The 23,629-nt window shown below is 50.5% G+C and overlaps 1 protein-coding gene across 2 annotated transcripts; it reads left to right on the forward strand.

The window, feature by feature from the left end:
* Window positions 1-1,129: 1,129 nt before the first annotated feature.
* On the forward strand, window positions 1,130-21,734 carry Bpifb2 (BPI fold containing family B member 2). 2 transcript variants are annotated; one of them, XM_005086076.3, is made up of 16 exons: window positions 1,130-1,218; window positions 4,751-4,885; window positions 7,338-7,431; window positions 8,915-9,019; window positions 10,154-10,300; window positions 11,573-11,633; window positions 12,674-12,734; window positions 16,785-16,876; window positions 17,085-17,273; window positions 17,490-17,543; window positions 18,056-18,226; window positions 18,749-18,816; window positions 18,893-18,938; window positions 19,548-19,611; window positions 19,909-19,985; window positions 21,458-21,734. In XM_005086076.3, the coding sequence occupies exons 2-16, from the start codon at window positions 4,777-4,779 to the stop codon at window positions 21,497-21,499; spliced, it is 1,380 nt and encodes a 459-aa protein (XP_005086133.1). In that variant the 5' UTR covers window positions 1,130-1,218; window positions 4,751-4,776; the 3' UTR covers window positions 21,500-21,734. The 2 variants fall into 2 exon arrangements, with proteins under 2 accessions (XP_005086133.1, XP_040602468.1); XM_040746534.1 differs by lacking the exon at window positions 1,130-1,218 and adding an exon at window positions 3,943-4,054.
* The last annotated feature ends 1,895 nt before the right edge of the window (window positions 21,735-23,629 follow it).

The raw sequence follows: 23,629 nt of genomic DNA on the forward strand, positions 1-23,629 counted from the left end.
ACACAGTACAGTAAACCATTTAGTCCATGTATCTTTACTTGCAATGTTCATTGCAGAGTCATTGGTCTGGTTTGAGGCCTCTGGTTTCTTCTACACCACCAATGCTGGGCCCACACTGGGGCTCCTCTTGGGTATCTTGTTGCTATCCTGTGTCCTGGAGATCCTGCAACTTTGGATCTGTAGGACATGCTCCTTTGTGTGCTCCAGCAGATCATAGGTGGGGTGGATATTGGGGTGGGCCAACTTGTAACACTGGTTCTGGGCCTGGGCATCTGCAGGGTTGGTCTGCCCACCAGCTGTCTCCCATCCTCACCACCAGGGTGAGCTCTCCAGCATTGCCCTGGCTAGTTCACCATCTGCAGCAATGAATAAGGGATGGGGCTTTCAAGCCTTCAAGGCCAGCTCACGAGCACCTACACCATCAGAGTCAGCTCTGTTGTGTTGCCCAGGCAAGGTGCAGGGGCCACTCTCCCAAGTGCTGTAGCGGCTGAGGGGCAGGGACAACTCTCCCACTCTAAGACCTCAGGGCCAGCTCTCCCGCCTGCCACAGGTGGTGAGGGGAAGGGGAGCATCTCTTCTTTGCTTATGCCACCATGTGGCAGACGAGGGGTGGGGGATAGATTTCCCACCTTCATCTTCTTGGGACCGGCTCACTCGTGCCCCCATGAGCAGCTCTACTGTGCTGCCCAGACAAAGTGCAGGACCTGCTTTCCTGACTGCTGCAGCTGCTATCTCTGCAGACGAGCTATCTCACTCACTCTCAGGCCCCCAGGGCCTGCTCACCCATGCCCCTGTCTACAGGGACAGCTCTACTGTGCTGCCCAGGTGGGGTGCAGGACCCACTCTCCTGAGTGCTGCAGCTGGCGAGGAGCAGGACCAGTTCTTTCTAAGGTTGCAGCCAGTGAGGGGCAAGGCCAGCTCTCTACAGCCCTATCCCCTTGTCCTTCGGTGGTATCAGGAGTCACAGACATCAACACAGACTGCGGCTGCAATAGGGCCATGAACTCAGACGTGGGCATCGGCTGCAATCCAGATATCACCGTGGCCCTGGGTGGCAATTAAGCCACCCACTTGAGCCCACTCCTCACTGCGTTCACCTTTTCATATATGCTTCTGTCCACAGGACGTGAACAATTCTGTCTGTCTGTCTCTCCTGTAGCACACCATACATTTGCTCACCATAATAGTGCCTGACTGCTGGATGCCTGAAGGAGCCAGGTGGGTCTCTGTGTTCTCAGCACCCAGGTGGGCTGCTCTGAGCATGCATACAGGTCCTGGGCATAGCACTGGGACAGGGCTGTGTTCTCTTCTCAGTGCCTGGGGCAAGAAATAGAAGTCTAAGTATAGGGGACTCCAGCCGGGGAAGGTGGGCAGGAGAAGGCCCGGCACTCACCTTTCTCAGTGGGCCCAAGACTCCAATGGTGGCAGATGCTGGATGGTTTGGTTTGCCTCCAGGTTTCTCTGGGGGATTCAGTGACAGGACGGATCTGGGGGGCCTCAGGTCAGGGTACTCCAGTGGGGGAGGGTGGGCAGGAGAAGACCTGGCACACCATCCTAGAGCCCTCATCCAGTAGCTGATGGAAGCAGAAGCAGAGACTCACAGCCAAGTACTGAGCTAAACTCCTCGAATCCAATTGCAGAGAGGGAGGAGTGATGAGCAAAGGGGTCAAGAGCATGCTGGAGAAACCCACAGAAACAGCTGACCTGAGCAAGTGGAAGTTCACGGACCCCAGTCTGATAGCTGGGGAACCAGCATAGGACTGAACCTGGCCTCCTGAATGTGGGTGACAGTTAGGAGGCCTGGGCAGTCAATGGGGCCTCTGACAGTGGAATCAGTATTTATCCCTAGTGTACGAATGGACCTTGGGAGCCCACTCCCTATGGAGGAATACTCTCTCAGCCAAGATACATGGGGGAGGTCCTAGGTCCTGCCCCAAATGATGTGTCAGACTTTGATGATCCCTCATGGGAGGCCTCACCCTCTCTGAGGAGTGAATAGGGGGGTGGGATAGGGGTTGGTGGGGGCCATGGGAGGACAGGAGGGAGAGGAAACTGGGATTGGTATGTAAAATAAGGTTGTTTTGAATTTAAATAAAAATTTATTTTTTAAAAGACGTCTTAGCATAGGACAAAAGCTCTGTCAATTAGTGATCTCTCCTAGTGAGACTTGCTTGAACTTCTGACCTCCAGAACTGTATATTTGGGTGTAGGGAATGCAGCTCAGTTGAAAGACTGCTTGCTTGGCATGCATGAAGTCCCTGGCTTCTATCCTCAGTGCCCAACAAAATGGGATGTGTGTCTGTAATCCCAGTGTTGGGGCGGTGTGGAGGCAGGATGATCAGAACTTCAAGGTCATCCTTGACTATATAGCAAATGGAGGCTAGCCTGGCCTATAATGACTCTATATTTTAAAAAAGAAGAAAGATGACAAATCTCTGAGTTTCTAAGTGTGTGGCTATCTGTCATAGCAGACCCTGGAGAATGCCCAGTGAAGGGGAAACTGAAATCCTGATACTAATTCTTATCAGGCCTTTTAACTGTTCACTTACTGTATGTAACTTAGCACTCAGTATGCTCCAGCACTGGGCGCAGTGTTGGACAGAAGACCAATGGGCAGAGTACCTTGCACGTAGGAGGTGCTTGGCAAACGGCTTGCATTGCTGCGTGGAGGCTGCAGGTTCTGGGGAAGGTGCTGGTGAAGACACTCCCTTTGTGTCACCTGAATGCTATCCAAGTGCCCCTTGTGCTGGAAGAACTGAAGAAGAGGAAGTATTCATGTCAAAAGCAAACAGAGAGTGGCATTGGTCAATGTTTGTATGTGTCTTCACTGTGTCTGATGAGTGAGCAAAAGGACCTGTTCTAGGGCAATGGTAGGCAAACTGCGCTGGGAGTGGATGCTAGCCACCTCTGAGCTCTCATTCTTTCTGCCTCTGAGAACCAGGCCAGAGCACTGGCTGGGAGGCAGGGCTATCCCAGGAGCACTTGATGGTGTCTGCAGTCAGTTCCTGAGGTGCCAGTGAGGATCCAGCTCCAGGTGGCTCTGGATTCTAAGCCTGGTATTTGGGCTGGTGTGGTCAGTAGGAGTCACATGGGCCTCTAGAACAGGAGAATGTCCCCCAGGTCGCTTGTGTCTATAGCCCAGGTGAATCACTCAGAAGAATGGAAGGGAGTTCCTTGAGCCAGGCCATTGCATATGTGTATATATACACGTGGGTACATGTGAGTGATACCCTTACCCCAGGTAGCAGCTTACTGCATCCACATACCCACAGGCACCTCAGATCACTACCCTAGGCCCACAGTCCCTTCACACAACAGCCCAACATATCTATACACAGAACTCTTCGCACCTGTGCCCATGAAGTGACATCTGTAACCAAGATGTCACCATGCCATGCCATCCATCCTTAGACACCCATTTCCCTCTGATACCAGTTCCTGTGACCTCACATGTGTGTACATGTAATGATCCACGTGCAACCTGATGCTCGCACACATGCCATCTTTTCTCCCACAGGTAGGAAGTTTGGGTCAGCCACACTGTTTTCTGTTTCCCTTACGTGAAGGCTCAATACAATATGTGAACAAGATCAGAGATCATTGTTGGAAATTGGGGCTCAGATAACCCCCTTCCCTTCCTCCAAGAGTCTTATTTCTGGAAGACCTTGGAGACACAAGGCTGGCCCCTGCTCTTGCGCACCCTTGCTCCTGGACCTTAACCGGGCCTGGCAAGGATGGTGAAGGAACATTCTTGGGAAGAGTCCTCCTTCCAGACAGCTACAAATCTTTGAGTGGAAACAGCCCAGGTCCAGGGTCCCTCAGCAGTTGGCAGCCATGCTTGTGTACGTGGCAGACCCATCACACAGGGGAATGGAGACACTTGGCAAGGCCATGTTTGTAGGGAAAACACTTGCAACCACAAGTAAACTAGCCACTTCCTGGCTCCTGCCTCATGGTCTGCAGGCTGCAGTGGGGAAGCCTCAAAAAGCAGCCTTCTGCTCTCCAGGCAAAGCGTCTCAAGACTGAGTGTCCACCTGCCTTCAGGACCTTTGAGGTAGGAATGAGCTGCATGACTCTGCTTCATGGGGATGCCACCTCTAGCCACCCCCCTTCAACAGGCTCCACCTGGCCTTGCAGGGAACATTGACAAGTGCCATCTAGCAGGGCTTCAGCTAGCCCATTGGAGCACTGACTTCTCATTCCTGCAGCTGGTGAGACCCCCTTCTTAGAGCTGGATTCATACCTGACCAGTAGGCTGGTCTGCTCTCGGGGGACCTGGGCCACTCTTAGGACATTCCTCACTTGGCTAGGATAACACGGAAATAGGAGCTGCCTTGAGTCATCTCTGGTAAGATCTAGACTGCTGAGCACCAGGCTAGTCTGGCACAATGGGCTGAATATCTGGCTTCAAGTGATGGGACGGTAGGGTAACTAGGCAACTGCTTTCCATATCCCCATTCTCTTCTGACACTGCTTGGGTCTTGCCTCTCTGCAACATACCCCCAACCCCTGACTGTTGTGTTGCTTCGGAAAAGGCCATATCTTCCTGGAGGTCTTGGCTATTTTTAGACACTCTTACAGCATCTTACAAAGCAGGTAGTTCTCTACATAGAAATGCAAAAATGGGTGTGTTGAGTTTTACAGCAGGACTCTGACCAACCACTCACCATGGGTACAGGATGGAATGGACATGAGTGCCCAAGGGTGGGATGGATAGCTCCCTGATGCTTGTTCCTACCCTGGCCCACAGACCCTGGTGTAGCAGCCGGGACAGCCATGGCTGGGGCATGCAGTCTGGGTCTGCTGCTGGTGCTGCTGGTAGCTGTGGTCAGTGCCTCCTTGCCTGTTGCTGTGGTCCGACTCAACAAGGCAGCATTGAACTATGGTAAGAGACCTGCCAACTTTCACTCACTGTGTAGGTAAGAACCATGTCTGAAAGATCAGGAGCATCTCAGAGGACCAAATATTTCTAGTTTTGTGTTGCTTGGGGTGGGACCCAAGAGCCTGGTGCATGCTGGGCAAGGACTCTACCATTGAGCTTCAACCCAGCCTAGAACTACATCCCAGTTGGCCTAGAACTTGTGATACTAGGATTACCAGCAGAGAGCCTGGGTTTGTGTGTGTCACTGTGTCCTGCTGCTCAGTAGCTAATTAGGGAGTCTGTGGTGAGCTGGTGGTATGATTGTACAACTGCACACACACACAGCTGTGCCCTTGTGCCTTGTGTAGGCGTATGCCTAAAAACAAGACCAACAACAATAAGAAACGAAATAACAAAGCAAAATTTACTTTTCAGTATTAAAACTTTTTTTGTGAAGCAGAGTCTTCTTAGGTAGCCCACTCTACCCTCAAACTCCCAGTCCTCCTGCCCTAGCCTCTCTAATTGCTGCGATTGCAGGCATGTGCTACTCCTGAACCTGGGCTAGTTAACTTGAGCGGCAAGTCAGCCACTCAAGTTATAACTGTGAATTCTTGTGAGTTTGGTGTGTCAGGGAGATGTGATTTGAGCAGCAAGGAAGGTATATGCCTGTGCATGTGTATAAATTTGTGTGCACAGATGTGCTGTGCATACAAAGTGCAGGCATGTACATGTGTGTTGTGTGTGCTCACACATGGACCCAGAAGAGGGGTGTCAAGTGCATCAACTCGGGGAGCATCCTGAAGTTGTGTCTTTGCAGGGCTCAACTGTAGAGAGCCAGCTGCTCTGTGCTGCTCAGGAGACAGTGGTGAGGGTTGGGGGGGTGAGAGCTGGGGGAGGAGTCACAGGACTCTCCCTTGTGGCTTTCCTGCTAGGTGCTTTCAAGCCCTGCCCTCTCCTGTGGGAAAGGCACAATGAGGAAACTGAGGCCCACAGGGAAGAACAAAGTCATAAAGGTCCAAGATCCCAGAACAGAAATCTTTATTTCCCCTCAGCTGCCTCTCAGGAAACTTTTGGGATTCCACCAAATGGGGTCTGGGGTGCTTCCTCAAAGGTCAAATTCACCTCGATTAGAGTGTGAGGGACTCTATCTAGACCAGAGAAGGGACTTTAATGACTAGAACACAGAGCTGTCAGTCAGCGGCGTCTTACAGGGCACACACAGCTCTCTAAGATCTTGCATCTTGGCAGATGGACAGACAGACAAGGAAAGTGGTCAGTGATTCTTGCAGGAGTATGATTCACACACAGCGGGAATGGATGCCTAGGACAGGGACTTGAGGATAGCCTCCTGGGGTATCTGCCAGAAGGATCCTGCTTGTTCTGTGCAGGGCTCCTTTGTCCTGTGGCTCATCTGCCTGTGTTTGCTCTCTGTGGGTGGAAACCTGGCAGGAGGCCTATGCAGCCCACAGTCTTTCCAAGCCTGTATGAGTGGCTTCTTCCAGAGTCCTCCCACCTTCCCCTGCAGTCCCTGGAGTGCAGGTCCTGTGTTAAGGAGAACTTTCAGGGAGCACTACCGATGGAGTCTCAGCTCAGCCACAGATGGCCAGACTTGGGTGGGCATCAGGAGCATGCAGACCATGACATTTTGTTCCTTGCTTGGGAAAACTGAGGCTCAGAGGGGATCAAAGGCTTCACTGTGCTAGTGAGTCTAAGCCGAGTTCTAGCCTCTTGGCTTCATTTCATGCTTCCTTCTAGAACCATCATCTGTCTTTTTGATTCCACTTAGCTGGGCCGGCTAGCCCAGGAGAGGGGAAGTGAGCATGTTGGGAGCCAGGCTCCTTTATCCAGGTCTGCCTTTCTCTCAGCCAGGTGTCCTCACCGCCCTGTAAACTAGGCATAGGAGTAGAAGAAAGTGCTCTAGACAGCACCTTGCACGCCTGGAGCACTTGGGAGCACTCTGGGGGCAGCATCAGCATGGGGCGCGTGCCTGTGCACTGACTGTTGACGGTGGCCCTGAGAGTTGAGCACTGCAGGAGAGCATATGGAGAGGTGGAGAAAGCATGGTACAGAGCAGCCAGGCAGGCAGCGAGCAGCAGAGCTGAGGTCTGCGTCCAGCACCCGAGGCACATGTGATCACGGTGAAGCTGCACCTCTTTTCTCCTCCCAGGGACACCTCCTCAGAAACCAGGATGGCTGGGGGGCTCCTTCGGCCTTTTGGGAAAGCTCTGTGGTCAACAGGGGCTCAGACAGAGTCTTCAAGAGGGCTGAGGATTTTACTCTTTTGGAGGAATGGGACGCAGAAGGGGCGGGACATGGAGGGCGTGTTGAATGAGGCATACCTCGTGGCCTTGCATGGGGCAGTCATTCTCTCCACTGCAAGTTGTTCCATTTGGTATTAGAGTGCTGCCTGAAGGGCAGGACAGGTAATAGGTGATGCGTTCCCCATGCTTGACCTCATCCTGCCCTGGACCCACAGTGTCGGACATCGGGAAAGCCCCTCTCCAGCGGGCCCTGCAGGTCACAGTCTCTGATTTCCTGCATCGGAGTGGTGAGGTGCTTCAGTCAACCAGGTGAGTGCTCCCATCCTCCAGAGAGAGAGAGTGCTCCAGTTCTCTTGCTGCTAGCTGGAATGTTCTGGTGGCCAAGGGAGTGAGTGCTTTGGCTCATCAGGAGGGGGATCCTGAATGAACATTTCAAGGGGGCTCCAGCTGCCAGGTTATACTCTGCCTAATGAAGTGCTCCCATCTACTGGACATAGTGCTCTGAATTATCAGATGAGCATATGGATCCACAGGTGAGTGAGCCTCCCCAGGTGAGAGGCTCCCACCAGCAGGTGGGGTTAGAAGAAGTCTTGGCAGATGAAGTCACTTGGTAAGCCGGCTGTCAGGGGATCAGACTGAGGCCCTGGGGTCCACAGATCTGGTAAGACTATTAGTTTCTTCCTCCAAATGCTAGCCACCAAATTTAGACACAAGGGAAATCCTAACTATATGCTTACCCTGTTAATGCATAAAGACCCAAAGGGATGGAGACATCCCAAACTCAAATACAGTAGCCATTGTATCTGTCCGTACGGGGATACCAGCTGAACTGTCAGAGTTTTGAGTGTTTAAGAAATCTACCTATCTACCTAGTTACATACTACTTACTTACCTGTCTATCAGCTATAATTTACTTTTCTTTTGTTCCTGTTTTGTTTGAGACAGGGCCTCACTATGTAGCTGAGGCTAGCCTTAAACTCGCAATCTTCCTTACTTCTGAAACAAGGTCATCACGCGCTAGAAATACTGGGCCTAACTTATCTATAATCTTGAATGATGGAAACTAATATAAAAACTTAAAGACACCAGAGCAGTGCACATAGGCCAACAAACAGTGCACGGGCAGCTTGGGGCCACCAGTTCGAGACCCCCTAGGTAGGGCTGGAGTGCTGTTTATGTGTTAATGACCATGACTTAGCAATGCACTGGATAGGTACCGAACCACCTGGACTAGAGGACCTTTGATTTCAGCGGCAGAGCACATCCAAATGGCTGTGCTGAATGCAGTGGCTTAGGGTTGGCTCATGTAGTGGGAACAGCCCTGGGTCCATGTCACCCAGGACTAAAATGAGGCAGTTGAAGGCCATTTTCTGGCCAGCTATGGTGCAGGGAGAAAGTGACTTTCCACTTAGGCAAAAAGGAAGTCACAGAGTTGTCCACTGGGCGTTTCTTGTTGCTGGCGGCCAAAGGTGGTGCTAGACTACTCTGGAATTTCGGTGTCTCCTTGCCCAGTTTTATATTTCCTGGGATATAGTCAAAAGCTGTTTGAAACCCCATGTCCCTTTGCTGAGTCCTGGCTGAGGCCAGGCCCCTCCGCTTGCCTTTGTACCTGCTGGGGTCTCGAACACCTCCTGTGCTTGGGCGCTCACCATCTCTCTCATCCACCCGTGTCCTCTTGACAGAGAGCCCTTCTTTACAATGGCCACATGTGGGGTTGGCTCAGGGAAGCCTCCCTGGAGTTGATTATGTCTTTAATGTGAGTTTCCTCGTCCCTTGGATTCCAACCCTACAGGGTCCAGATTCTGGATGCCCGCCTGCACCGCCTCCACTTGAAATTTATTGCTGGTTTGGGGGTGCGCTTAACAGCGGCGACCAATTTCACGGTCAAAGTCTTTCGGTGAGTGAGTCTCCTTGTTGGAGGGCAGGCGCTTCAGGGTCTCTCCCAGGGAAGAGTGAGGGGAGGGGGCTAGCAACATCTCCCTGCCTTTTCCTATGCTTTGGAGGACTGAGACAGGAGAGAACCCTGGGGACCTTAGTCCCACCCCAATAGCTGTGTAGCTGGTGGAACTGCTTGATTTCTCCAACCCTCAGTTTCTTTATCTGAAGTGAGAGAAGCCTTGCGGGGATTTGTGAGTGTTGGATTGCATGAATTTGGGGCTTTAATTATGGCATCTGACCTCTTCCACAATCCAAAGCATAAAGTAGGTGCTTAATAGATTGCTTTATCAGCATTATTTATCTGTGCCAGGCAGCTTCTGTGTAGCTGTTTTTAATGCTCAAGTTGTACATTGATATTTCAAGGGATCCTTTATCTTTACTGCTTTGCCCTAGTACTGTGATATTATGGGCACTCCTTAGTGCTGCATTGGTGAGTGCTCATTAGTGCTATGATGGTGAGTACTCCTTAGTACTGTGATATTATGGGCACTCCTTAGTGCTGCATTGGTAGGTGCTCCTTAGTGTGTGATGATGAGTGCTCCTTAGTGCTGTGGTGATGAGTGCTCATTAGTGCTATGATGGTGAGTACTCCTTAGTGCTGTGATGATTGTGAGTGCTCATTAGTGTTGTGATGGCGAGTACTCCTTACTTCAGTGATGATGAGTGCTCCATGGCTCTGGGATGGTGTGAGTGCTCTTTGACTCTATGATGACATGAGTACCTCTGTGTTGTGATGGTATTAGTGCCCTGTGGTGCTGCATTAGGTATACCCCCTGCCCCAGGGCTGAGCTGTTTTATGGGTGTCCTCTGTGGCTGGGCATAGAGCTGGTGTTCTCATAGGGTGAGGTCTTGGAGAGCTCAGCACTGTGCTAAGAAGCCGGCACCATCAGTATCATGTCCATTTCACAGAAGGGAAAGCTGAGGCTCACTCTAGCCAATGTGTGGCCCAGAGCCCTGTCACAGGAGTCATAGGAAAGCCTGGGTCATAGTCATGCTGTACTGTGGAATTTGGGGGACCTGGAGAGATGTCCCAGGCCCGGAGGTTTACACAGTCTTCATACACCAGGGTGGGCTAAGGTCTGATTTCCTGCAGAGTTCCTGAGCCCATGGAGCTGATGCTGCCTGTGGCCTTGTTGGCTGATGTGCACGTGGCCTGGGATTCCATTGGGACCCTTGTGCTCAGTATCTCCACCTGCTATTCACTCTTCCGCCCAGCAGGCATGCCGGACAGCAGTAACAGGTGGGTTCCTGGGAGCACTGGGTCTCGGGGACTCCTGACACCAAAGTTGCGGGATCCTTATTTGAGTTTCTCACTCAAGTCTTTGACCAATGGTCACAAAGGACCAAGGAGATTCCACCGTCGCACCTGTTCTATGACTTAGCACAGTGAGGCTCAGAGAGGGTCAGGGACTTGCCTGCTGCCACACAGCCTGTGTCTTGGCCACTTCCTTCTGTCAGCTGCCAGTAACTAGTACTTTCCTAGACAACGAGGCCAATCAGGCTGGCTGTGGGGCCCTTAAAGGCCACCCCTCCCTGCAGAGGTGGACAGTCCAGAGGGAGGTGGGGTAGGGCCAGCCAAGCACTGTGGCAGGTGGCTGCTCAAGTCAGCACGTGAGGCTAACAGCGGTGGCCACTTCCAGCTGCTCTGTGGATGCCACTCTTGGCTTGTCGCAGTGTCTGATCAGGGGTGTGGAAGGCTCCCCATGACACAGGAAGCAAATGGAGGCCCAGAGTACAGGTGACTCAAGGCAGGACTTGCCACCCCATTGCTTGCCAGCCCCTCACTATGCCTGCTCTTGTCTTAGCTTTGCCTATTCTGAGATGGCTGAGCACTGGAGAGCCCTAAAAGAAGTGCACTGGTCCCACAAAGCTTGATTTTTTTCCCCCAGAGAGTAGTGAATGCACAGAAATTCAGCCATGCTGGGCCCTTCTTGGCTACAGAAGGGAACCCGGTGCTATAAACACACGGATACAGCTTTTCCTCTGGAAGTGAAGTGGGATGTGGCTCAGTTCAAACCAAAAGCCTGTGGTTCTCTGGGCCACTGTTGAGAAACACCAGCGTACACCTTAGTTCAGAGGGAAACTGAAGTCCAGAGCTAGGTAGAGGCATCGCAGGACACTGGAGCCAAAGTGATAAATGGACCTGTGACCCCAGCTCCACTCCCCATGCCTACTCACCCGAGTAGCCCTGGAGTCAGCTGGCTGAGATCAAGGTCACATGGGGCTTTTGCAAGGTCCAGTGTCTGTCTTCTGTCTCTCCTGGGCCTGGACCCTGCCACCACCATCTTGGCTACTTCCAAACCTTGAGAGGAAGGACCCTTTCTCTGAGACTCAAGCTCCTCCTCTGTGGGAGTGAGGACAACTGCTCTAACATAGTCTGGGGCATGGCAATGTCTCAGAGGGGACCTCGGGGCTGCTGATTGAGGACAGACTTCTGTCCCAGATGTCTGTGTGACTCTGCCAAGAGCCATGCCCACGGTGCCCAGGAACACTCTCTGTGCCCCTTCCCCAGTACCTCCCAGGAGCTGCGGGACCTGGTGCAGGAGCATATCGGAGCTGACCTGAGCAACAAGGTAAGGGGCGTCTGTCAGACAGCTCAGCTTAGAAGGCCTGGGGCATAAGCAGTGGGGCTGCAAGTCCTGGGAGGGGGGCATTGTATCTTGATGTGCATGTGTGTGCATGGGCTTCAATGCATATAGGTGTACTGTACATGTGTGTTGTGTGCATGCATTTGTCTATGTATGTGATGGTGATAGCTATATCTATCTGTCAGTCTGTCTATATATCTATATTTATTTCACATACTCTTTCACTCAAAGTTTACCTCAACCAGTGATATTTTTTAAATAGAAAGCCCTTCATGTGGTGCTTCTGATTTCTTCATGAGAACAAGAAAGTGGTTCATGTGTAGTGCTGAGGAGGAGTGGGGGGCACTCAGGCATGGGTGGAGTTTAGGGAGCTAGAGAGATGGTGGTAAATCTTCCCAGGGCAGTCCTGATTCCATGTTGGAAGGTGGGTGTTAGGAAAATGTTTTGGGGGAGACAAGAATGAACAGAGTAAGACAAGCATGATTCCCCCTCCTCCCAGGCTGTGCAATGGCCAGGCCAACCTTGGGTGAGGGTACTAATGTAGGATAGGAATTCAGATCTGGGGGCTGCAGAACCAGTCTGCTGTGATGGTTGAAATGGTAGGTCTGATCGTTGCATGCAGCTAGCTTGCTGAGGGATGATACCCAAGAGCCCCATGTCCTACAGTCAGGGAATAGGCTCCTCTTTACCTGCATGGCTCAGGCCAATCATAAGAGGTATATCTACCCAGTGTTTGTCATTTCCACCCCAGAGGTGATGGCAATATTCACAGGCCATGAGCATCCTGGCCATGCAGTCCCCTTCTTGCCGCGCACCCGTGTCCTCCTCTCCAGCCTTTGGCAGCTTATCTTGCCTCCTCAGCACCCTAAGAGGGTGGAGCCCAGCCATTGCAAGGAGGAAGGGGGAAAGGATTCCAGGCTTGCTGTGAGTCTGGGAGGCTTCTGGGAGCAAGGACCTGCAGCCTGGCTGTTCCTTACCCACAGCTCCAAATGACTCTCACAGTAGCTTCCTCTCTTTTGTCACAGCTGTGTTTGCAAGTCTCTGGCCTTGTTCAGGACCTCAATGTTCATTTGGGCACTTTAATAGGTAAGACCTGGAGCCCAGGGGATGGGAGGGCTAGTCCACCTTCACAGATGCCCCTCTTGGACCTGGAGGTGTGGTCTTCATTGCTGGCTTCTGATTCTAAATAGTGTTCTCTTTTCAATTAATCTGAGAAAAAGGAAGCCCCCTGGGAAGGTCACTGACCTAGGACTCCCCAAAACAGAACCTGGCAACCTCCAGGTTCCAGAACTAAGTCATTGATCCTAGAATCTACCAATTTTTGGTCAAATTGCCAAAAATAAAAATAAAGCCAAATGTTCAAACAATGAGTGTTACTGTTGGAGAAATTAAGCCCCAATTGGCTTTCAGGATCTAGAGCCATTGTCACTGTCAGAGCCTCAGCATTTTAGGAGGCAGATCCCCAGAGTTGGGGAACCTTCCTGCATCCCCCCACAGGGAGGCTGCTGTGATGAGGGGTGTGTATGTCACTGAAGGTCCTGGGGATAAGGCTTGCCTTGACTATCATGAGGTGGTTGTGGGTATGAAGATGTATGACCTTTACCTGGATACTTGAATGCTAGTCTGCAGCCCTCTCAAAAAGGACACATATGTGCCCATCCCCTGGGGACTGCATGATCATTAGTTCAGGTTTCTGAGTCTTTATAATGGCACTGGAAGAAGGAGCAGGGGAGGAGTAAGAGAAGGAGAAAGAGGAGGAGAAGGAAGAGAAGAAAAGGAAGGAAAGAGAAGGAGGAAGAGGTAGCAGCAGCAGAAGCAGAGGAAGAGGAAGAGGAAGAAGAAGAAGAAGAAGAAGAAGAAGAAGAAGAAGAAGAAGAAGAAGAAGAAGAAAAAGAAGAAGAAGGAGAAGAAGAGGGAGAAGAAGAGGAAGAGGAAGAAGAAGAAGAAGAAAAAGAAGAAGAAGAAAAAGAAGGAGAAGAAGAGGAAGAGGAAGAGGAAGAAGAAAAAGAAGGAGAAGAAGAAGAAGAAGAAGCAGAAGAGGAAGAAGAAGAAGAAGAAGAAGAGGAGAAGGAGGAGGAGGAGGAGGAGGAGGAGGAGGAGGAGGAGGAAGTTGCTGCTGCTGCTGCTGTTGATGAGCTGAACTGGGGCCCAGTCTCTCACTGGGGCTCCTTTTGAGACTGGGTGGAAATGCCTTGGTGTACAAGGAGCTGAGTGCTCACCCAAAACCACAACTGTCATGGGTCACATGTCAGTATTCTGCACTGTCCCCACACTACTGTTTGAGGACACTAGAAGGTGTCTGTGTGGCTTCCTAGACTAGCTGTGATAGGATCTGAAGGTTGGCGAGCAGGCCTGTCCCATCTTCTTAGTCACAGGCACCAGGACTTAAGGATTAGTTGCAGAAGGCATTACATGATAACCCAGGGACATCTTACTTGCTTCAAATCCTGCACAACCTCTCCCCTCATAGAACCTGTTCAGCCCGAGGCTTGCCAAGGGCTTTATCACTTTCCTCATGAGCAATTTTGCAGCTGCCCAGCTGGTGTCCTTTCCATGTGCTGTGACTGGCCTTGTCAGTCAGAGCTGCCCTAATAATGCTCAGTTGATACAAATGGGGACAGTGTGAGGGGTGGGGTGGAGGGATCAGAGGACCCAGAGACTGGGGTTATCCCAGGGACGCAGGGCAGGGTTTGACTTTACCCACAGTGGGTTTTTCAGTAGTTAGGTGCTACTGTCACCCACCCCAAGTTATAATGAGAAAGTAGAGGGTTAGAGCCATGTCCTCTGTAGAGACAGGGTCATGCTGCTTCCCCTCCTCACACATCCATCCACTATATGGCCAGTTTGAAGTTATCTTGTCTCCTTGATTTCCTAGTTCCCTAGTTCCACCCAACCTCCATATTACCTTACATAGGAGGTGACAAGAAGATGAAGCACCTGGGCTGGAATGAAAGACACACACTGGAATTATAATCTCATTGCTCCCATGCTGTGTTGCCTTAGAGGAGCCATTCATCCGCACCACTCCATCCAGAAAATAGGGATGGAAATTCCCAGTTCTTGAACGTGTTGGTGTTATGAAGCAGCATGGGTTAAGGACTGGGGTCTGGCAGGCTTAATAAGCAAGTGTGTGTTCCCCCTCCTCGTCAGGCTTACCTTCAGCAAGGTGCCCCGTGTTTGTGTTTTTCCCAAAGACCAGCCCTTGCCCTTGACCTGGGGAATGGGAAAAATCTAATGAGGGACTGCAAATGGTCAGCCCTGGAGGATGACTCTGTGAGGCACGCACATCCAGAGTGCGGAGTGAGAGAAGCTGTGATTTCTCTATTTTATTGAAAAAAGATGTGTATTGTAGATTGGTGATGTAGGACTGGATGTATTTATAGTATATAAAGCAATGCCCTAATTTATGGGTGTAATATGGAATAGTTAAATCAAGTATATTAACATTTCCATTGCCTCAATTATTTAGAGTCCATTAAAAAGCACAGATCAAAGGGTTGCTTCAGCTAGCCACGTCTCCAGAAGGCTGTGTAACAAAAGTATCTTTCTTTCTTTCTTTCTTTCTTTCTTTCTTTCTTTCTTTCTTTCTTTCTTTCTTTCTTTCTTCTCTCTCTGTCTTCTCTCTCTCTCTCTCTCTCTCTCTCTCTCTCTCTCTCTCTCTCTCTCTCTCTCTCTCTCGTTTCTCTGTGTAGCCTTGGCTATACTGGAACTCACTATGTAGACCAGGCTGACCTTGAACTCACAGTGCTCCATCTGTCTCTGCCTCCAGAGTGCTGAGATTAAATGATGTGTGCTATCACTGCCTGGTTATATTTTCTAAATATTCACTGTGACCTTAATGTTTTATTCATTTTAAAACATGCAGCAATTTGACCTTTGTAGTGTCTAGAGTATTGACAAATGCAGAGATAGGTGACTCAGGAGACAGGACAGTCTACCAGTCTCCAAATCCCCTCCTTTTGCCCCTTCCTCCTGCCTCCAAACTGAGACACACTGACAGATAAGAAAGGGAACTACACTGTGTTTTTATAGTAAAAAATCTTCAAAATATTAGAGAAAATGAAATTAAATCCAGATAAGACAAAAGGAAAACAGAAAGCTGAAGGGAGATATAAACTTACCAATATGTCTTTATATATTTTAATACATAATATATTTTCATATATAATATTAAATTTATATATACATGCTTAAATATAACAACTGTACAAAGCACATAAGATAGACCCCTGATATTTTATAGTGAACAGATATATAAATATATATGAATAGGTATTCAAAACATACATGTATGTCCACAGATAACTACATCACTGAAGACCTGGGCCACTGGGACTAGAGAGATGGCCCAGCAATTAAGAACACTGGCTGCTTTGGTAGAGGACGTGGGTTCAATTCCTAGTGCCCACATAAAAAATTAAAAAGCTGTTGGCCATCCAGGGCTGGGCTAGGCTCTCCTAACTTCTAACTCTGTCCTTTCATGCCTGCAGTCATCTCTGGGGATGCACCGGCCGCCTCTGCAATCTTCACAGGCAGAGTATTCTGACCTGTTAGTAGCTCATATCCCAGGCCTGTTGGCTGTGCATCCCTGAGAGCTGCCTTGAGGCTTTATACGAAGTTAGATCTGTATGTCCGTGTGCTGGTGTTTGAGTTCCTGAAGGAGATATGTGATCAGGTGGAGAGGCCAAAGCTTTGGGAGCAGACTGACTTGTGTATGCGGTCTCGGGCAAGAATAAACTGACCACACTGTGTGTGCAGTGAAATAACTTCAGTGAACTCTGGGGTGCCAAGAAAAGAGCCAGCGGAAGTCACTGGCTGACCAGTGGGAACTCACTTCTCTTTTGGGTACCCTTCTTGCCTCCTTCACATGGTACTTGTGCCTACACTGAGCCTTCTCCTGGTATTTGGGCCCAATAGTCTTTCACTGATGGGGAACATTAGCAAACAAACCTGTTAGAATTGTGTCTCAACCAATTAACAGGCTGGGTGCAGGTAGCAGATTTGGTTGCATGCCTTCGAGGGAGGCCTAGCTGGGCTTATGACTTTGTGGCCTGGTTGTGGCTGAGAAAGGTCATTGGTAACTGTCTGCTGGCTCAGTGAGGACCTAGTGCTCAATGGTTTTCTGTTTTCATGAAGGACTCACTCCCGTGGGCCCTGAGTCCCAGATCCGCTACTCTGTGATCAGTGCGCCCACCATCACCAGTAACTATATGTCTGTGGATGTCAGAGTAAGTACCTCCTGGAAAGCCTGGTGATGGCACCCTTGATGTCCCGGAAGGGTCCTAAGAGGGTGGAGGGTGAAGGGAAGAAGGTGGCTGGTTTTCCAGGCACGAGTGCGGCCCAAGTCTTCACTGCTAGGCTAGTCCTCGGGAGCCCTGGGTCTGTTACAGGCCTGCCATTCCTGATAGCCTGCATGTGTGCCCCTGCCTCTTCCAGGCTATTCTCTTCCTGCTTGGCAAGCCCATCCTCCTGCCTCTGCATGGCTCTCACCCCTTTGTATTGCCATGGACTTCGGGTGATGAAGGAGCCATGACAACCGTGGGGCTCTCCCAGCACCTGTTCGACTGTGCCCTACTGATGCTGCAAAAGGCTGGTTCCCTCAACCTGGAAATCACAGGGCAGCTGGTGAGGGCTGGCTCTGTCACTCAGGTCCTGTGGCAGGGTGTCCCGTGGCCTATTCCGGGGACATCCTAAAGATGTGGAGTCATGGGTAGTGGGCAGCTAGAGTTGAGGCTGGAGGATGGGTGGCCCTTAGAAGGAACCCATGGGTAAAGAACTCTTCACATGAGGCCTTAGCTGTGAAACTGCCTTAAACCCTGTCTCGATGGGGACTGTTTTCAGAATTCAAAGAACAACCCTCTGAACACCTCCATGCTGGGCCAGCTCATCCCTGAGGTGGGTGACGTTTCTTCTCATTGTAGGCCAGAGGCTCAGGAATTGGGTAGGACCTTTATGAGCTCCATATACCTCAAGTGGGGGTGGGGGTGGTGGTCAGCACCTGACCTTTAACACTCTCTCCTGGGCTTAAGGACTGCCCATCCCGGGCAGCTTGACTCTCTTCTCTGCCTCTGCCTGCAGTGAGTCTGCTAGGCCATCTCACTCCCTTTCCTATTCCCCGCTTGCCTGTAAAATCTAGCTGGGATTACACTCCTGTAATCCCAGCACTTGGGAGGCAGGAAGATCACTAGCTCAAAGCAAGCCAGGGTGCATAGCAAAATCTTGCTTAAAATAAAAGCAAAACACCAGCTGAGGAATCCTGCCTGAGGAGTTCAAGTCTGGTCCAGAGGCCTGGATAGGACCAACCTCCGATCTCGGTCATGTATAGTGTGGTGATGGCTTATCAACACCCAACATGGAAGACTGACAATCAGGAGCCTGTACAACCCTCTCCCGCTCTGATGTCCCAGGTGGCCCACCAGTTTCCAGAGCCCATGCCTGTGGTACTCAAGGTGCAGCTGAGTGCCACACCCGTGGCCACACTCCACACCAACAACTCCACTCTGCAGCTTCAGCCCTTTATAGAGGTCCTCACCGCGTCCCCCAACTCAGCCTTGCAGCTCCTCTTCTCCCTGGATGTGGTGAGTGACAGGCCAGGTGGGACGGGTTGGGTTGGGGTGATGCTCCTCAAGACCTTACCTATTCTGTGCTCTCCTCATTCGCTTTGTTTTATTCAATCTATCTCTTGAACATGCCAGGACACTCTGCCTCAGGACCCTGGCACACGCGGGACCCTCTGCCTGGAGCCCCTTTCCTTTGCTTTTGGCATGACTGCTTTTCCTTCATTTTCAGTTCTTACCTTAAGAGTTGAAACCTTGCTCAGAGCAGCCTTCTTGGGCCACCCTGCGTAAGAAGGTCCCCATCACTCTCTGCCTTTGTGACAGCCTCTTCTTTCTGGAAAGCTCCTGTCTGGTTGCTTCTGGAGGGTCCCCTCAGGGAAGGGAAGGGACCCCACCTGTCCTGTTTATGCCGTTGTTGCATGTAAAGTGCAGACCACAGTCTGACACTTAGCCAGCCCCATACACATGTGTGGTGTTCCCTGGTTTGGGCGGGGCGGAAGGCTCCACAATGCACCTTTTGACTCATTCTCTTCACACCCCCAGATGGTGAACCTGAACCTTCAGCTCTCTGTGTCCAAGGCAAAGCTTCGGGGGACCACATCTATGCTGGGGTAAGCCTCAGACCTAGTGGTGAGAGCTTCAGGGGAGATTGGCCCACCCTGATCCCATTCCCTGCTTTTGTTTCAGGGGGGTCCAGCTTTCTGTGGTCACCTCCAATGTGGGCGCCATTGATGTGAGTGGGGCACTGGGCTGCCTTAAGCCTTGGGAAGGGATGTGGAAGTGTGAGGATGGCACATACTTCAGTGCCACCGTAGCTTTCCTGGGATGCTTGGGGACCATACCTGATCTCCATTTGTCCCCACTCGCCTGTCTCTCTGCCTGTGGGCAAATGACTGACTCATCAGTTCAACCCTCAGTCAGAGCTCATGGGTCAGTGGGACAGTTGACACTGGCTAGTCCTTCATCATGTCACATGGTCAGGCTCTTGCCACCATGCATACGTTTCTTTATCCCCATGCATTCATGGTTATGAGTTAGTAGACCTAAGTCCTCCACCCAGCTGCCAGTCTGTCAGCCTAATTTCCATCTATCATTGGGCAGTCGGTTGGCCAGCCCTCCTGTGGTAACTCTGAGGTGAGGACTAGAGCTGTAGCTGGGCTGCCTGATCTCCAAGGCCGAACCATTTGGGAATTTGATTAGGGTCCAGCTGATGTGGGAGATCTACCCTCCCTCCTCTTCCTGTGCTTCTGATGCCTGTCCATCTGTGTGTTTAACTGCATTCTCTTGGTCTTTTCTGGGGGCTAATCCTCCACACCCACCCAACTCTTGGCCGTGGCTGCAGATGGATCAAGTGTACTCACTCATAAGCACTGTATTCCAGAAGCCCCTGCTGGACCACTTCAATGGTGAGTCCTGCTCCCACTGCTGTGGCCCCTCTGGTACCCTCTTGAACCTACACCCTCTGGTCCTGTCCAAGTTCCCAAGGCTCAAAGATTAAAAGGGTGGCTTTGGGGGGCCAGCTGCCCTTTCCTCTTGGCACATATTTGTGTAGTCAATATATGGTCTCTGGTCTTGTCTCAGTTTCCCTTCCGTACTATAAGGGTGACCCCTGGATCTCATAGTGTTCACAAGCTGCCAGCACAGGGCTGGATGCAGGTGGGTCTCTTCTTTCTGACTAACTTGGACACTTTGTCTCACTGCAGCTCTACTGGGCATGGGGATTGCCCTCCCTAGCGTGCTCAATCTCCACTATGTCCACTCCGAGGTCTCCGTCTGTGAGGTGAGAGCCATTGAGTGACCAGGGAACTTCTTCATAAGGGAGGGAGGAAGCATCACCCCTCTGGGGAGTTCACCCTGCATCTTCCAAGACCACACAACAAAACTGTAATGAGATGGAGGAGTCAGGACCAGAGAGACCGTGGAGGAAAGGGCTCTCCCTTTCTCATCACACCTCATGCTGGAGACTTCAGGTCTTCAACTATTTCATGACCCTGTGTCCTGAGATTGGCTTGGCCCCTTGGTGTCTAAGGTGAATGGTAGAGAGGTTCCTTGTAGCCTGTGAGGCAACTCTTCATCTTGGTGGGTGAACTTGGTAACTTCCTGAGCCTTCTGTGATTATTGTCCCTGGGTCTGGAATCGTAGGCCCAGGATGAAATTCATCCTGACACAGCCAGGATGACCACCTATGCTCTCTTCCTGTCTCACCCAGGAACTCTCAACAGGCTGAGCACAGGGCAGGAAATAGGACAAGGGTCCAAAATGGGGCCTGTCACTGTCTGTCCAGGGAGGATACTCACCCTGGTTCTTTAAGAATGGTGGCCTCATGATGATCCACTCTCATGGAGATGGATAGTCTAGGGGCTGAGGAGATGGCTCAGTAGAGAAGTACTTGTTGTGTAAGTGTGAAGACTCTGGTTTAGAGTCCCAGTATTCACACTGGTCAGGTGTGATGGCCCAACCGTAATCCCAGCACCCAGGAGGCAGAGATGGGGATCTCTAAGATGAGTGGCTAGCAAGACTAGTCAGATGTGAGCTCCAGGTTCAGCAAGAAGCCCACCTCGGTAAATAAAGCAGAGAGCAACTGAGGAAGGCATGTCAACCTCCAGCCTCCACACACATCAATATATGCAATGTATGCGCACACACACACACCACACACACACACACAGACATATAAAAACAAAAGGTTAAAAAAAGGGGGACAGTTAAAACACAGAGGAGTCAGGACTGTGGGTGGGAATTGCCTGAAGACACACTCCATTACTGAGCCCAGCATGATGGCATTCTCTGAAGTGACTTGAGTCAGCATTGCCCAAAGCTGTCACTTGGCACGTGGAACTGTTGAAATGGGACTCTGCAAGTGAAGACCTGAATTTTAATTTTTGAAAAACTTAGCAAGCTGTAGTGGTACATGCCTGCAGTCCCAGAACTTGGGAGGAGACAAGAGGATCAGAAGGTCATCCTTGGCTATACAGACAGGTTTCTCTGAGTAACAGCCCTGGCTGTCCTAGAACTCTCTCTGTTATTCAGGTTGGACTTGAACTCACAGAAATCCATGCCTCTGCCTCCCAAATGCTGGGGTTAAAGGTGTGCACTACCACAACCTCTCAGTTAAGTGACAGAGTAGGAGACTGAGGGCCAGTGAGGTGATGGTCTCTCCTGATGAGAACACTATCCAGAAACAGGTAGAAGGTGCATCCAGGGGTCCCCTATAGGCCTCTGAGTTAGCCTATGCTTTTCTTGGTCTTTCAGGGCTATGTTGTGATATCCAGTGGACTCGCCTACCAGCACTGAGCCAGGATTATGAGGAGAGCCAACTATTCAAGAGCCGTCTTTCCCCAAGCCTGGGGACACTGAGGCAGAGCCATGTGGAGTCATCATCAGCAAGCCAGACTGCCTTCTAGGCTGCATAATCTTTGCTGGACACCCGGGTCTCTCTCTTGCTTCCTCCTTCCTTCTTGTGGCCCTCCTGGGGAGGAGGAAGCTATTGGCTGCATGCTGTGCAGACCTGCTCACTTCAGCATTAAATGTCTTCTCTTGAGCTGAAACTCCCAATTGATGCTGTATACCTGAGGCCAGCTCTCTGTGCATAGCCCCTGGGTTCTGGCTATCTTCAGAGCTTCCCAAACTGTCCCAGAGAGGATGGGAGCCTATCTCTGCTGACCATGCCTGTCAACACTCACTCCTTGCCCAGAAAGCTCCTATTCTGAAAGAAGACCCTGAAGAGTAATGAGGATAAGCTGAAGGTTATGAGTAGTACATGTTCAGGGGATATGCTCCCTGCCTGGTGGCATTCCCTGCCTTGTTATTAGAAGGTCAGATGACCCCTGTGAGACAGGTAGGCAGACAGGCAGGCAAGCCAGCTCTGAGTTCCTTCTGATGGATGAAGGTACTAATGTCAGTGAGGAGGTTGACACGCTCGGAGTCCCAGAGCTGGACAGATCTAGGACTGTGATCTTCCTAGAATCTGAAGAGTATACCCAGTGCCCCCTCCATTTACCAGCATCTCCGATGTCCATTTTTGTCCATGTTTCCAAAATTTCAGGTGACAAGTTCACAATCTTTACAGGCACTCTTTCCATCTTTGACTTTATCATCACAAGTAAGCTTTTTATTCAAGGAAGCAAGACCTGCTCCTGGGCTCTGCTCTCAGGCATGTGTCTAACTCTTGTTCTCTGGAGAGTTTCTGAGACCCAGCAGTGACACACTGCTACATGGGCTGGGCAGAGCGAGGGACTCAGTACCTGCGAGCTAAACCTTGTGATCTTTCTCCCCGATAGGCTAATCGCCAAGCCATGGATTCCTTCCTGGCTGACCACAGGGCTCATGTTCTGTGTGTTTCCTCAGGGGGAAGTAGAAGGTGCCTGGATTTTCAGCATCAGCCAGCAAAGCCTTGGTGGCTTGGGTGATGTGACTCCACCCACCTACTTACCTCAAGGTCACCTGTGGACTCAAGAGTGGCAGGGAGTGAGCAGACTCCGTGATGAGAGGCAGTCAGGATGAAAGAGCAGAAATCCTTCTTTGTGATATCACCAAGGACAGCATGCCTTTTAGTCTGGAGGGTTGCTCAGTTAATTACTTTATAATTATACATTTACTGTGCAGGCTCTGCCCTAAGACAGGTTGTTGGGGTTTAGAGAGACATAATTGCAAGATATAACTGTGTTGCTGGCTTTTCTCCTCACTAAGAGGGAAGAAATGACAAAAGCAACTTACAGGAAGAGACTCTGCTTCAGGTTTCAGGAGACTGCCCATCATGGAAGGGAAGGCATGGTGACAGGAGCAGCTCCTGTTGAGAGTGGAGAACATTTAGAAAGTTCGTATTCAAGCCGCAACATAACCCAAGCACATAAGGAAGTTAATGACATAGAGAAAGATCATGAGCTCAATATGCATGGTCCAACCTGCCCATCATTCTCTTCTCTTCCTTTCATTTATCCGTCCCTTCATCTATCCACCCCACTTGTATTTTTGTTGTTTTAAGGACAGGATCTTACTATAATATTTACAGGTTGGCACTGAATTTATGAGCTTCTTCTTGCCTTACCTTCCCAAGTGCTGGCATTACAGGTGCATGCCACCTTGCCCACCCAGTCCACCTACTAATACAATTATCCATCCATCTTTCCACACATCATATGTACTTCCATTCAGTAGTTCATCCGCCCACTTATCAATTCATATACCCTTATATTCATTTGTGCATCCAGCCAGCCAGGCATCCATCTATTCATGCATGCATGCATTCATCCATGCACCTTCTATGCATCCATTCACCCATCCACCTAAATACTTCTCCCTCCCCCTTCATTATTCATCATCTTCCTTCTTATCAATCTGCTTCTTCTATTATTCCTTTCTTCCCACCAGGCTTTGTATCCATGACACACCTAGTTCTAGAACATGTTCCTTTGAGAGAAAAAT

Source organism: Mesocricetus auratus, unplaced genomic scaffold (assembly GCF_017639785.1).
Source record: "Mesocricetus auratus isolate SY011 unplaced genomic scaffold, BCM_Maur_2.0 Super-Scaffold_100004, whole genome shotgun sequence".
Lineage (NCBI taxonomy): Eukaryota > Metazoa > Chordata > Mammalia > Rodentia > Cricetidae > Mesocricetus > Mesocricetus auratus.

What these genes read in the sequence shown, in the direction of transcription:
- Bpifb2 (XM_005086076.3), top strand. Translation starts at nt 4,777, where the DNA reads ATGGCTGGGGCATGCAGTCTGGGTCTGCTGCTGGTGCTGCTGGTAGCT. An exon ending in TCATTTGGGCACTTTAATAG is followed by an intron (nt 12,735 to 16,784) that starts GTAAGACCTGGA and finishes GTTTTCATGAAG; the next exon opens with GACTCACTCCCGTGGGCCCT. An exon ending in TGGGCCAGCTCATCCCTGAG is followed by an intron (nt 17,544 to 18,055) that starts GTGGGTGACGTT and finishes CTGATGTCCCAG; the next exon opens with GTGGCCCACCAGTTTCCAGA.